The sequence below is a fragment of the Perna viridis genome, chromosome 9 (assembly GCF_037379345.1).
Source record: "Perna viridis isolate PV_CMFRI_1.1 ecotype Kerala chromosome 9, ASM3737934v1, whole genome shotgun sequence".
In the NCBI taxonomy this organism is placed as follows: domain Eukaryota; kingdom Metazoa; phylum Mollusca; class Bivalvia; order Mytilida; family Mytilidae; genus Perna; species Perna viridis.
The window spans coordinates 20,518,799-20,534,017 of NC_142453.1; the positions used below are offsets into that span (position 1 = coordinate 20,518,799).

Sequence of the window (15,219 nt, forward strand, 5' to 3'; positions counted from 1 at the left end):
TGTGTCATACTTTGCCAAAAACTATCAATTAAAAATGTCTAGTACCAACTTATAATCTTTAGCATGCAAATTAAAGTAAACAGGTAACAATTATTAAACAAAGTTAAATATAACCATATAAAGATCTTTCTTTATTTCACCACTTCTACATTTTTAGCATCATTTTGTTTTTAATGTAATCTCCATATATAACCCTAAACTAAAATATACGTGATAATCTTCCTGCATGGAACAAAAAACCAAAATTGACTAGATATGATTATATTTACTTCTATATATTTTATTCAGTAACAGAGTGTCTTCACATTACTTTTCATATTCTATCAATACACATTTATGAAAAAGTTAATCGTGAGATCGACAATAGTGATTGTACATGTACTTTGCTCGATGATTCATGTTATGTTAGAAAGTACAACTAAATGTATGATATTGTGCATTTGCTTTTTGTAACTTCAGTCAATCTTCGATTCTGATTACAGACCTCACAAAATGCTGCTGTACATTATATATACTATACTACAGGTGTGCTCCGCAATTTCTGTTCACATAAACTACACACGCCTTCCTTTTCTTAGTCTTCCATTTCTTAACAAGAAGACATTGGTTCTCTGTCAGTGTTTAAAGGCCGTGAGGTCTTTAATTTTGAAACGAATGAAAGTATTAAGTAGGTCTATGAGCGCCAAGGCTACGTCGTTTTCAAAGACCCCGATGTAGCAAACATGACAGATATGTTGTACCAACAGACAAAGCCCAAAACAACAATGTTTTTGTAAAACGTTTTACATCCAATGTTTATTATCAGAGATAGACATAGAAAATAATAGCAGTGATAAGACCTATACTGCTACCACACTCTCCAAAGAAGTGATTATGGAAAACCATAAATCTTTGTTATTCTCATTTGGTCTCTCTACCAAGGACGATGATTGTAATTTACCGTTTATGTACTGGATTCCTAATTTCCACAAGAATCCATACAAACAACGTTTCATAGCTGGATCTGCAAAATGTACCACCAAACCTCTTTCAAAACGTTTAACTTTTAAACTCACAACTGTCAAAGAGGGTCTGCAGTCCTACCACAACACTTGTTACTCCCGTAGTGGTATTAATTCAATGTGGATCCAGAAAAATTCAAAAGATCTTTTGGAGACAATCAGTTCAAGACTATAATCAGAATGTAATAGCAATAAAACCTATGATTTTTCAACACTGTATACTTCTATTCCCCATACTCAGTTAAAATTCCGACTTAAATACATTATACATCGTTGTTTTTCCAAAAAGGATGATACACCTAGATACAAATATATAGTTCTTAATAGATATACCTCATACATTGTAAGAAATAATTCCAAATTATCTTCCAAATAATAGAGGAAGATGTTTACAAAATGCTGGAATTTTTAATCGACAACATATTTGTCCAGTGTGGAGGGCGTGTTTTAAAAAAAACGGTCGACATTCCAATGGGAACAAATAGTGCTCCTCTACTTGCTTGCCTATTCCTTCATTCTTATGAGGCTGAATTTATAGCTGACCTGGTCCGAAAGAAAGAACATCGTTTGGCTAGACCTTTTAATCTCAGTTTCCGCTATATAGATGACGTATTATCTTTTAACAATCCTAATTTCGGGGATTTGATACATCGCATCTACCCCAAAGGATACTACAGACACTGTGAAGTCAGTCTCATATCTTGACCTACGCTTAGAAATCGATGGTAAAGGAAAACTTTTGACCAAACTTTACGACAAACGTGATGACTTTCATTCAGAATTGTCAACTTTCCTTTCATCTGTGGCAACATCCTTTCAGCACCTGCGTATGGAGTGTTCATATCACAACTCATACGTTATGACTTTTTGTATCACTCTAGAAATCTAACAAATAGGCTTCTGGAACAAGGTTATGTTGCTACAAGATTGAAGTCATTACTACAGAAGTTTTATGGTCGTCATGAACTCGTGGATCGTTATGGTGTATCCATCTGCGTCATGAGAACTGATTTATGCAACGTGTCATAGTTTTCTTTTCCTCGTTTGTCTACCCGGACTTTACATGAGCAACTCGGCAGGTCTTTCTAGAAAAGCATAGGACGCTTACCCTGCCGGTGCACCTGGTCCATGCTCCCAGTGTTTAGTGGAGTCCGAGTTGCTCATTTGCTTTTATTACTTTGTATGATTTTTAGGAAGCACCCCCTTACTTGATAAACAGAGAATGAACTAACCTAACAAACATATACAAACACGTGGCAACACTGATATAGGCTCTTTGACACACATAGGTAGAAATTATCGACGCTTGGTCGATATGTTTGGTTTTGAGTACATTTTGTATAAAGTTTATTGTTGAATTTTGAACTTCCTACATCTTTGGTTCTAATGCTGCCGATGCAAGGTTTTACAGGTAATTGTTTTTGTAGTTGAAGCTTTGCAGACGTCCTTCTGTAGTTTTACTGTCATGAATTGAGACAACCTTTGCGACGCCTAGCTTCAAATGCAAAACGGTTACCTCTATTCTCATGAAATTATTCTAAATGAGGTGTGACGCGTAAGATCGTATTATTCATTTATACAATTTGCGTCCTCGGTGATCCATATTGACCGCCCTACAAAATCCTACCGCAAAGAAAATTGTAGTTCGTTCATAGATAACGAGATTTGGAATAAACCTTAAGCTTTATGGTATAGTCATCTTGGTTAATAGAGAAGTAAAATAAGCCAACTTGGAAGTAAACTTTTCATTTGATAGCGATAAATATTCTTCGAAATCGTCATAATATTTGTTGTCAATTAGTATGTTAGCCAATTTAATAATGCAATTATCCACACCGTAATATTCATACGCGCATTATTTGTGAATACGTTCCGACATAGGTGTATTGAGAATTTTACCCTTGAGTTGAGCTAATGAAAAACCTTGTTTTATAATTATTGCATTAGAATACTCCTTTAAACACGTGTACACATACTGAAATTTACAATATTTATATGATTAGTAAACAAAAACGGTTATAAAAAGCTAATAATCGTACGAAGACATTTATAAGGTTGGTACTATGAACTTAGATAATACTGGAAGATTTTTTATGGTGTTGTCCAACGCAGAAGTCAGACTTGTCTAACTACAAACTATATTTCATATATTATTTTCCGAGTTCGCCGTAGCACATAATTCGAAATCCCTAAATCGATCACATAGGCTTCGTTCTTTGTATTACACACGGGATACGATAATAATGCTCCTTTGACATACCCTTGTAGAATATAGATTGCTATTTACTTAAGAATTACACATATACTTGTTCAATGGGCATCATTTTACAGAAATCATCACTTTTTGTATGGAAGCAGCCATCATTAATCGGAAACCCCACGACTAATTTAATTTCATGTACCAGTATTTATTTTAATTAGTTTGAATGAAATACGCTTTCTTAATTTTGTGTCACCTGATACGAATTTTAGCTTTACCTCAAAATTTGTGGTTTCATGGTTACATAATTCTATTTAATGTTAACAATTTATCAAAACACCAAAAATATTTCCTTTCGTTACGAACAACATCTTGCCACCTAGAAGCTATGTTTTATCAGTTCAGACGGAAATTCAAACGTTTAGCGCAGCATTTCTTTATTAATAAGAAAACACAAATATAACTGATTTAATTTGCCCTTGTGCGAACAATGGTTTGGCACGTGTCACGGAGCGCCATTATTGTTGCTTTTTTATTACCGTATATTTACTTGCAATATGGCGAGCGCTAATGGCGGAGCAGGACATGTTTACCCTACAAGAACATCTGTGTAACTCCCGTTTGTTTTTGTGTGAGTTTTTATACTGTTAGTGCTTTAGTTTTTTTGTGTGACGTATTGTTTCCCTTATCATAGTTTTTTTTAATGAGTTATCTATTTTTATTTTGTATAGTGTGTAGATTGTCTCGGTTTCATGTGTTCACGTTTAGGCCATGTTTGTGGATATTTACGAATTTGAACCATCCTACTGCTGACGCTTGTGTATTTTTTGCCGATAAGTTGTAAAAACTATGTTTTCTTCTACAATACAAATCTGCTTTTGATAAAGTTTTTATTTCGATTTTCAAAATCGGACCCCGACGACCGTTGTGTGTCCTAATCATTCATACTATCACTAACGGTATTCCACAGAATAACAGCGAACCCAATTTTCATTGTGAGAAACCAAAAGTTTGTTTGTGCGGTTATGAAAGTGTACAGCCCTCGGATGTACCATTCCATCATCCAAACTCAGAAGCAGTACTTGGGATTTTCCATCAGACGAAATATAATGTATACTGTTTTGATCACATAAAGTTATGTAAATATTTTTATAGCTATCCACTGATATTCCACAAACACCACGGAGCTTTTCATCTTCAACTAATTTGAACATGATTTGTTTTGCATAGTTTAAAACAGTGATAGATTTGAATGACGGACATGTAAAACAGACTCTACCGCTGCCTGCCACTACATTGTAAACTGAGTCAACAGTTTTATCACTGAAAAAATCTGCCATCTTAATGTTGGTGACGCAGAAAAACAAATTTCCATCAATATAACTAAGTCCCGTAACCATGCATTCAATCTTAAAACTTTTAATTACTTCAAAATTTACTATATCGATCATGCAAATCGATTTTTCCAGAGGACAAGAAGCTGCAGCTCAGTTATCATCTATACAAGTTACGCCAAATGCCCTCTTGATTTATTCCACTCCGTCCATGGGTGGACATAGGGCGACTACAGTTTCTCTCCATTCGCTTCGGTTTTGGGCGATGGTGTTACAATTCTTCCACGTTAGTCCTACTCTCTTCAGTTCAGAGTTCAAACCCCTCCTCCAGGTGTTCTTTAGTCTTCCTCTTTTTCTTTGCCCTTGGGGATTCCAATCTAAAGCTTGCTTTGTAGTGTTTTTATTGTTCTTCCTTAAAGTATGACCAATCCATTTCCATTTTCGGGTTCGAATGGTGTTTTCTATTGGTTGTTGTTTTGTTCTTTGCCAGAGTTTCTTGTTTGTTATTTTTTCTGGCCATCTGATATTCAGTATATTTCTTAGGCACTTGTTAACAAAGACTTGTATAGATTTCATGGTGTTTTCTGTTTCTCTCCAGGTCTCGCAACCATATAACAGGACAGACTTAACATTGCTGTTGAAAATTCTGATCTTAGTAGCCGTTCTCAGTGTTCTACTTTTCCATACTGGCTTTAGAATGGAAAAAACCTGTAAAGCGGCTTGTACATCTTCGTCAGTGCCTCCAGTTGTACTCATGACACTTCCAAGGTACGTAAATTTACTGTTGGTTATTTACCAATATTGGATCCATCTGGTTTTGTTGGATTCTCATGGCTTTGGTTTTGGCTGTGTTGATATATAATCCTGTTCTTTTAGCTGTTTCTTCGAGATGGTTGACCTGGTGTTGGGAATCTTGAAGACGATGCTATAGTGTGCATATGTCGTCTGCGAATTCGAGGTCTTCTAGACGAGATGTTAGTGTCCATTGTATACCATGAGGGTCGTTGTAAGCTGTTGTTGCTATCCAGTCGATGACTATGAGAAAGAGAAGGGGAGAGAGAATGCATCCTTGCCTTACGCCAGTTGTTACAGGGAAAGGATCCGTCAATGTACCAGCATGTATGACCCGACAAGAGAATTCTTCATACAGTAACTTAATCATGGAAATAATCTTAGGTGGAATCCCATAGTGTCCTAGAATGTTCCACAAGACCTGATGATCTATGCTGTCAAATGCTTTCTGGAAGTCAATAAAGTTTAGATATGGGGATGACTGCCATTCGATCGTTTGCTTAATAATTATTCTGAGTGTAGCAATCTGGTCGACACATGATCGTTCTTGTCTAAATCCAGCTTGTTCATCTCTCAGCTTGCTATCAATCTCTTCTTTCATTCTTTGTAAGATTATACTGCATAGGATTTTACTAGGAATGAACAAAAGAGTTATTCCTCTCCAGTTGTTGCAATTGGATTTGTCCCACTTTTTAGGTAGTTTTACCAAGAGTCCCTTTTGCCAGTCTTTTGGAATTTTTTCTTTTTCCCATATCTGGTTTAATAGCCCAAGAAGATATTGAATGGTAGTGTCATTCATGGACTTGAGGGCTTCTGGTGGTATGCCATCGATTCCCACTGCTTTCCCATTCTTAAGATGTTTTATGGCTTTTCTTACTTCATTTTCGGTAATTTTGTCAGTCTCTATGTTAAGTGTTGGACCTTCTTCAAGTATTGGTGGATTTGTTGGTGGTGGTCTGTTCAATACCTCACTAAAGTGTTCTTTCCATCTGTCAAGCTGATCTTCTAGCTTTGTGAGGGTATTGTTGTTTTTATCTTTGACTGGTAAGTTTTCATTTTGAGAGATCTTTCCACTGAGTTGTCTTGTGATGTTATACAATGTTTTGATGTCTCCTTTTAAGCAGGCGTTTTCAGCTTCTACTGCTAACTTTTCAGCATGGTTTCTTTTATCTCTTTTACAGCTTTTCTTCACTTCTCTGTCTTTTGCGCTGTAAAGGTCTTGCAGGGTTTTCTTTTGCTGTCTGGTTTTGGCACTCATCAACTTTTCTTTTATTTCCCTTCTTTCAGATATTGTATCCCATGTTTGATCTGACATCCATTTCTTTCTTTTCACTTGAATGAAACCAACTGTTTCTTCGCATGCTTCCAGAATGGCTGTCTTTGTTGAGTTCCAGATGTCATCAATATCATTGTTCATTTCTTCGTTGTCAAGATCTAATAAAGTACTAAATCTGTTCCTGAGTGTAATTTGGAAGTTTTCTTTCACTTTCTGATCTTTAAACTTCTCAACATTAAACTTCCTTTTTGTAGTCTCTCTTTTCTTTGTTGTTAAAAGCTTGAGTTTAATTTTTCCAATTACAAGGTGGTGATCTGATGCTGCGTCTGCTCCACGTTTTGTTCGTACATCTTGTAATGAAGATCTCCATCGACAGCTTATTGTTATGTGGTCTCAGTGTCTCCAGATGGTGAAATCCAGGTGGTTTTATGACAAGATTTATGTGGAAACCAAGTACCGCCAATTACTAGACTGTTTATAGCGCAAACGTCAACAAACATCTCTCCGTTCTCATTCATTTGCCCTATTCCATGTGGTCCTATTTCCCTTTCTCTACCTTCTCTGTCATCACCTACTTTGGCATTCAGATCTCCTAAGATGATAAGGATGTCTCTTTTAGGAACGACATCAACAACTGATTGTAATAAGTTGTAGAAGTCATTTTTATCATCTTCGTCTGCGGTGTTTGTTGGTGCATACACCTGTATAAATGTTGTTTTCTGGAATCGAGTGTCAAATCTAGCTGATACAACTCTTGCAGATATTGGATTCCACTCCAAAAGCGATTTCTTGGCTTTCTTTGTAAGCATGAATCCCACGCCTTTGTCATGTATGTCGTCTTCATTTGGATTTCCTGAGAATTTGACCGTATGATCTGAAGATAGTGTTGTCATTCCAGCTGTATTCCTTCTTACTTCGCTGAGTCCTAGAATTTCGATATTGTATCTATCCATTTCGTTCGCAATTTGCAAGCTTTTGCCACTTTGATACATTGTTCTAACATTCCAAGTGCCTATGGTTGTTGGTTGTTTTGGTGAGAACAACTTCATCGGCTTTCGCGTCATTTGCTGTCCTCGATGTTTGGTTTGGTCCTCTTTCTCTAGTCGTTGACGAGTCCGAGGAATTACTGTAATCGTTTCTGTAACCATTTGTATCCACTAGTGGGGGGTTGGCCCTCTAGCTTCAGCTTTATTTTAATGTGGTGGTCAGCAAGTCCCTCACATGCTTTTGTATCAGAGTTAGCTCTCCTAGATAGGTTCCTTACCATGGGTGACGACTCCTTTCTAGCCGGGTTTTACATCAGAGTTTCCTCTCCTAGACAGGTTCCCTTTCAAAGGTTTGATCCCAGTCTGACCATCGTTTTCTGTCTGGGTTGTCTCCCGTAGCCTTTGACTCAACAGTCCATCACAAGGCAGCGATCTATTTAACCCATAGGTGGGGCAAGGTTGGTGAGAGCCAGGGCGTGTTCCACGCGCCGGTGGGCCTGCTCTCTGCACCTCTAGGGTCCTTGTTACTCCGAGATCCCCTTCATGTTAGCCTTGAGTACTAGACCCAAGTTACCGTGTGTTACCTCGGGGAGGCAAATTGAAGGAGTCTTGGTAGTGTAGAGGCTATGTACTGGCAGAGGAAGGCTTCTGCTTACGCTGCTCCCCTTTTCGTCTACAAGTAGACTAGCCAGCGTCAGTAGAGATCTAGAGACGTTCGATCACTACTGCACTAGACGCATATCACTACCCTGTGGTTTTTAAGCCACCAACACACAAATGCCCTCTTATGTCTTAAAAATAATGATTTCTTAATTTTTCCGTCTGGATACAGAAGATGACATTGTCCGTTGTTTAGATCGCAAACGACCATGTGGCCACTTGTTAAAATGCAACATCCAGTATATAAAGGAACTTTGTATGTATCATCCGTTTCAAGAAAAAAATTGACAGAAAACCTCTAATCCTGTGTTGGTATGGCACACTTACGTCTTGAAGAATATTACGCTGGTGAGGGGTATTTTTGATTTCTGGGCTATTTGAAGATCACTAGTATCGACAAGATCCTTTACATTTGCAGTGACTGTTATGTTTCCGAATGATATGAGACACGATAGAGTTCTTTCCATTTCCTCGTTTTCTTCCATCGCAATAAAAATGTCATTTAGTGCACCTTGTTCAGATAAATCGTGGAAAACCCTTTTCGAATCCACAATGATTATTTCTACTTCTTTTATTCCAATGAAGAATTGAAAGTTTGACGTATAGCGCTGTATTCCATCCATTTGATCAATCAAATTTTGAATTATTCCCTCTTTTTCTTTTATCAAGGTCAAAGTTTCTGTTACTTTCATTTCATTAGTTGTAGAAACGGTGTCGATCTCGGACATCATATTTTGTTTGAGATTCTTTAAATGACATATAGTTTTATCCATTATATTTCCAACACTTTCCATAACTTGGGACTTTTGAATCATCAGACCTTTTCGGTTTGCTTCGCGGTCCGTTGCAGCTTTTTGTAATAGTTCATGTAAATCACGAATTTCAGTATTTACATTTTCAAAACCATACTATGTTTTTACGTTTTTTAAAATGCCATTTAAGAATGGAGTGTCTTTACATGTTTTGTGGAAAACTACTAAGCATTTTGCGCATATTGGTGCATCATGGACACGGCAAAGGTAAAGGTACTTTTCCTTATGTTCAGGGCAGTGCAAAGTAATTCTAAGAATGAATGGAGGTAACTTTTGGAAATCATCATACGGTAGAGTACTGTGACCTTTAATAGCCTTGGCTAACTTGTAATGTTGACTACAAGTTCCACAAAACGCCTCTTCCAATTCTGGACACCAAGGAGGTCATTGGTTGCCTCACAAAAATATAGACAACGATTTTGTTAAGTACTAGTTAGTGTAAGAATCAGGCAAAATAGGAAAAATCTTGAAAGTGCTTATCAAAAAACACATATATACACGACAACATAACTTGAATCAAAGTATTCGTTTCTACTTGAAATAACCGCTATTTGATCTCTCATTCGATATTATTGAGAATGTCCTGTGGGTGTTTCTAGAAAAGCAGAGGACGTTTACACTACTGGTGCACCTAGTCCATGCTCCCATTGTATTGGACTCCAAGTTGCTCAATTACGTTTGTATGTATTATTTATTTATTTTACATGCTTTTTCTGTTTTCCATGTCTGGTCTTTGCCCCTGGATTACATTTTTTAAATTTCCGCTAGAATATTGGTTCCATGAAAACTGATTTATTCAACGGGTCATAGTTTTCCTTTCCTCGGTTGTCTACCCCGGACTTGACTTTTTATGAGCAATTCGGCGGGTGTTTCTAGAAAAACAGAGGACGCTTACCCTACCGGTGCACCTGGTCCATGCTCCAGTTTTTAGTGGAGTCCGAGTTGCTCATTTGCTTTTTTTTTACTTCGTATGTATGATTTTAGTTGCTTTAAGTTCTTTGTTGTGTATGTCTGTTTTCAATGTCTGGTCTTTGTCCCTGGATTACATTCTTTTGATTACCGCTATAACCTTGGTTCCCTTGATTACTCTAAAAATATAGATCGATAATTTGTATCATCAACTCATGAAACATCACGTGCAAAGCCAATTATCCAATGAGATAAGAATATTTCAATTATATGTATATTAAATAAATAAACCTCACGTCAATGCGTATCGAAGAACACAATACTCGTGATATGTAAGTATGATGCAATGACTTCTTTCGTTATAGTGTATTGCTTTGGGTCTTTCAAGATCATTACTTTCAGTCAACAACTGTGTTACCGTTTTTTGTTCTTTTTGACTATTTTTGGCAAATATTTTATCTATTCGGTAAATTTGTTATTACTCTTTAGGTGGTACGAAACTGGATATCTCGAAAACAAAATAAAAATAAATAAAACAGAGCTCCGAATTCATAAGCTGATTTGGGGGATATTTTTCCAATTTAATTTAAAAAGGGGAGAGATTTTTATTAACTTCTGGAAGGGGTTTTGATTTTTTCCTCATATACAAGGAGGTGTGTTGACAAAAAATGAAGAAAAAAATAATGAAATGAAAGTAAATTAACAGACCCTAAACACTCATACAATACTGACATATCATGAGCATATCCAGGGATTTTAGAATGTAATGTGTAATGTGACCATTGATGTCCGAATTTCGCACGAAGACAACACATTTGTATTATATTTTTTCCAATATAAATCATTATTTTATATAAACTTCCACTTAAAAATTGTGATCGCCCCGTGCAGGTCCGGGTGTTAAAAGAATAGGCCTGCAGCAGCGCTAAGCTTGTCGCAAAAGGCGACTAAATAGTGCTCAGAACCTTAGCCGGGGCTAGGGCGCTCTGCCCACAGAGCAACTTGGATGTGTGCCCCAGGTGGTGGAATGGGGTATCCCTGGCGTGTTACATGCTGGGGTTGTCAGGCTATAGTTCGGAAAACCTGACCGCAAACCATAGCGGTGCACAATGTTTGGAAAGATGCCACTTTCCTCGTAGGTTAAAGAACCGTACTGTGATATTCATTTTATCATCAATTTTATGTTTATCGTCTGAATATAGCTGAAATATTGCTGCTCGGACGTTAAACCCCAACAGCAAATAAACATAAAAATTGTGATCCAAATTAACAATTTCATCCTATGTTATTTTTCCTTCTCTTTCTATTGTAAAAAAAAACCAAAAAAAATCATGACACCGTATTGTAAATCCAAGACTTATTGGGTTAAGTTGCATTCTTTGTTTTTGAAGGCATTAAAGATTGGTTAAGAAATTAATCCTTTTGTTACTAAGGGACAATTCTTTTGTATGAAGTTCTGTTTTTGTTGTTTTTTTGTAAGGGAGGGGAATGTGTGGATTTGTATGATGACTGTTAGGTTCTCCTCCTGCAGAACTGTTGATAGGACATAAAATTTGTTATTCATAAGCCTTAATTATAGTCAAATAATACTATAATATTACATTTAAACATATTTAGTACTGTAACTACCATTGAATAACATAAAGGCTATACCTCCTGTTTAAACATTGTCCTTCATAATGATGCCTTTTGATTGCCTCATTTTTCAAATACCCCTTTCTCAAGGACTGGTAGAGGGCTTTAGCAATGGGATTCTCTGCACTTTTGTTTTGGCTAATTTGACTTGAATGGCTTACATCAAAACAAATTTGTCACTTTTCGGCTTGGCACGGTTGGGGACCATAAAAAAGTCTCGAGGGGGACACCGAGAGTACCCTATCTGTATGGTAATAGAAGGGGAGGGGCTTTTGTCGCTGGCAGACGAATCTTGAGGCCATACAGCTTCGCAAAATAGCATAAAAACTTGTTCAATAGCAATATTTCATATATTTAGCAGGTTTCTGACCCTACATTAATACTGAATTTAAAAAAAAAAATGTTTAAGCCAATTCTATCTGAAAAAAATAGAAAAGCCACTTGTGTTACAAAATGACACATCAGTCCATCCCATGAAGCAAATGGCTAAAAAGGCATTCATCGTAAAAGAATAATGAGTGTAAATTAACAAAACTTTAAATTCTTCTAACTCTCTAATAAATATATCAAATGCCGATTTTAATCATGTAAGTGCTAGTCCAAACTTATAGATATTTACTAATTTATCACACCAGTTGTATCCAGTTAAGATTGCATTTTGAGTGAATTATGTACCATTTATGATATATGCATTTACATTTTTGTTTATTAGTTAATTTGCAGTTCGCAATTTCTTCTCCTCCAGAACAGTTTTGTTTTTATTTACATGCTAAAAAATAAACTGTTTAATCGTCGGTAATCAATAATTATTGTATTTTGGACTTCACAAAATACAAGTTGTATCTGTCAACTTTTGGAGGACATCGTGTGGGAGATTTTTTTACTTAGGAGCAAATGTTTATGAAAAAAATCCTTATGGGGTTTATGGGAGTCTCTTCCCTCCATAATGTGGGAGTTTAAACAGGTACGTTAGTTTGTTCAGATACAGATTTCGTGGAGACGACAAAAAAGGCCAAAATCGGAAGTAAACGTATAATGAAAAGACTTGTAATGATAAAATCCTGATTTTAACTAGAATAACTCCGTTTTAAATTGGAGGAAATCCTGTCCCAGAAGTAAAAGAAAGAAGTAAAATTACACATAAATGAACATATAAAAAATATAGATACAGGTGTATGCATGACTCTTATAAAAAATCCTGTATTATAACTTATTAAATCTAAATCTGTCATAAATAATTCTATGCAAACAAAATAACAAATTTATCCAACTGAAATTGAATATAGCTATTGATTAATTCGCTTTAGGATTGTCAGAAATTGTCACAGGAACAGGACGAAAGAGAAGGATCCTGTTGTTGATGTAGTGCAGTCCTTGATAATGCTAAGAAAAGGTCGGTTGTACAACAGAAGAATCTAGGTGAGTTGGATGCGAGTACGGTGAGAACAACCATCCACAACATGTTCAGGAAGACAGAGCAGGTGGCAATGCCCAAGCTTCATGCTGCCCTGGAAGAGAATGACATTCATGTTTCCTTGTCTACTGTGAAAAGAACGGTTAATCGGCTTAGTTTCCTGTAAACTATATTTGTGTCATTACAAATGTGTTCTCTTTACTTGCAACAAAAATATTTTTTTCTTCAGTTTTTCAGTTAAAACAACAATAGTTACTAGACAATTCTCACAATATTAAACTTTAAATAGTTTTGATAGTAAATACCACATTTGTTAAATGCTACATTAATGAAAATTTAAATTCCATCTAAAAATATACGCGTCATTTTCTAACCTAAGCATGAATTTTAGTCTCTAGTAATTAAAAGTCTGTGCAAACTTCGATGACAGATTCTAAGACACATAGAAGCAGGTATGTTACCCTAACTGTTTCCTTACATGGGTTGTGGAATTCTCATCCACTCTTCACCTCTTTCTGGAATACAAACTTGGTTTCCTCTAGTATCAATATGAAGTAGATTGCAAGAAGAAAGTGCAATATTTTTACTTCAATTACATCAATCACAAACAGCTACTTTTTCAAATTATTAATAAACTATGAATTCAATTTAATCAGACAGCAGACATTTTTTGAGAAATTACTTTTATAATCTTGTTTACATTTTGGATAGAAATATATCTGAATACATATAAAAACCATGTTCACAAACATTCTTGATATATACCATTGATTTTATTACAGATACCAAGCCACTATTATCTCAAAACTTTGTATGCTGTTGACATATCTTCCAATGCCATAGAACTTGTTTTCTAAAAATATTTCCTGTATTACATTATATTGTACACTATATAACAGTTAGTTACTGAGCTGTGTAGTTAGACAACACAAACGCATTTATGAAAAAGACTGCGCAGTTAGATAACACAAACATATTTATAAAAAAGAAGGTAAATGTTTAAAGGAAAAACAAAAAAAAAAAACGTAAAGAAGTGTTCTTGTTTTGCATTTTTGTGTATAAGAAAATATAGTTGGTTTAATTGAGGAAAAGAGTACTCAAGGGAACCAAGATTATAGCGGAAATTAAAAGAACGCAATCCAGGGACGGAGACCTGACATGGAAAACAGACAAACACAACAATGAACATAAAGTAACTAAAATAATACATACAAAGTAACGAGAAGTGTTTTTAATGTAAGCAGGGGAACGAAATATACACGGTTGGTTATGTTGTACTTGAACAAAAAGATGCGAAATCAAAGAAGTGTAAAAAAAAAACAACGAACAAAACAAAATAAACAAACAAAACAAAGCTGATATTAGTAACCCCTCCCCCCAAAACAAATTTCAACAATTCCAAACAAAACAAACACCAAACAAAGAAAAACCAAAACAAAACAAGTCATAACGAAGGTAGACTTAATTTTTATCACAGAACCGTGTGTCTTGTTATTTGAATGAAAAATCATAAAAAGAAAATGTGCAGAGAAACATAAAAGTGTTTTTATATGAAAGATAGGAACAGGATAAAAAATTGAATTGCAACAAATAAATGCGACGACTAAAATCAGATTATAAATATTTTCACTAATTAGTCCTAGAGTAATATAAATATGATTGATTTAAAACAATGGCCAAATGTATTCACCATGGCAATAATCAGTATGACATGCATATGTCAAAAGCATCAATAAAAGTGAAATTTGGTACGTTTTATTTTATGCGTAAACAATCAATAAACAAGAATACTACACGCAAAAACATAGTTACCATATCGCAGATGTTAGAAAGAGTTATCTTGACAACTAGATTGATAAAAATACATTTTTGTCATCTAAACGGATATCTGAGTAGACGATAGAAAAATTAAAAACAAAATCTTTCAGGTTTTCGTTTCAAATACTATATTCAATTATGTAAAAATTTAAGCTCAAATATTCGCAGTTGATAGTGGTGGCACCGTGTTAAACTATCTTGATTTAAGTACACTTTTCAAATACCAATTTCCTTTATATGGTTTATATCAATAATTTTGGCAATAATTCAATAAACAAATAGTTCATGAGCCGATGCTATATTTTCCATACAGATGGTTACCTTTTTTTGTAATTTTGTCTTATTTATTATTTAGACAATTACTTTATATCTCAATTAGATA

General features: G+C 35.3%; 1 protein-coding gene across 1 annotated transcript; it reads right to left on the minus strand.

Annotated features, from left to right (window-relative positions):
• Positions 1 to 2,856: 2,856 nt before the first annotated feature.
• LOC148607260 (protein CFDP2-like) lies at positions 2,857 to 7,556 on the minus strand. The gene is made up of 4 exons (XM_088543510.1): positions 7,102 to 7,556; positions 6,676 to 6,979; positions 6,205 to 6,336; positions 2,857 to 2,976 (listed from the first exon to the last, which is right to left on the minus strand). Exons 1-4 carry the CDS (start codon positions 7,554 to 7,556, stop codon positions 2,857 to 2,859), a joined length of 1,011 nt encoding a protein of 336 aa, XP_088399636.1.
• Between the last annotated feature and the right edge of the window lie 7,663 nt (positions 7,557 to 15,219).

Bases quoted from the DNA above. Each gene is read 5' to 3' on its own strand.
- LOC148607260 (XM_088543510.1), bottom strand. From the start codon at position 7,556: ATGGATAGATACAATATCGAAATTCTAGGACTCAGCGAAGTAAGAAGG. The intron at 6,980-7,101 runs GTTTGTTGACGT...CATAACAATAAG, and splicing joins ATGAATGAGAACGGAGAGAT to CTGTCGATGGAGATCTTCAT. The intron at 2,977-6,204 runs GTAAGAAAAGCC...TGTAAATTTCAG, and splicing joins ACAAAATTACCGAAAATGAA to TATGTGTACACGTGTTTAAA.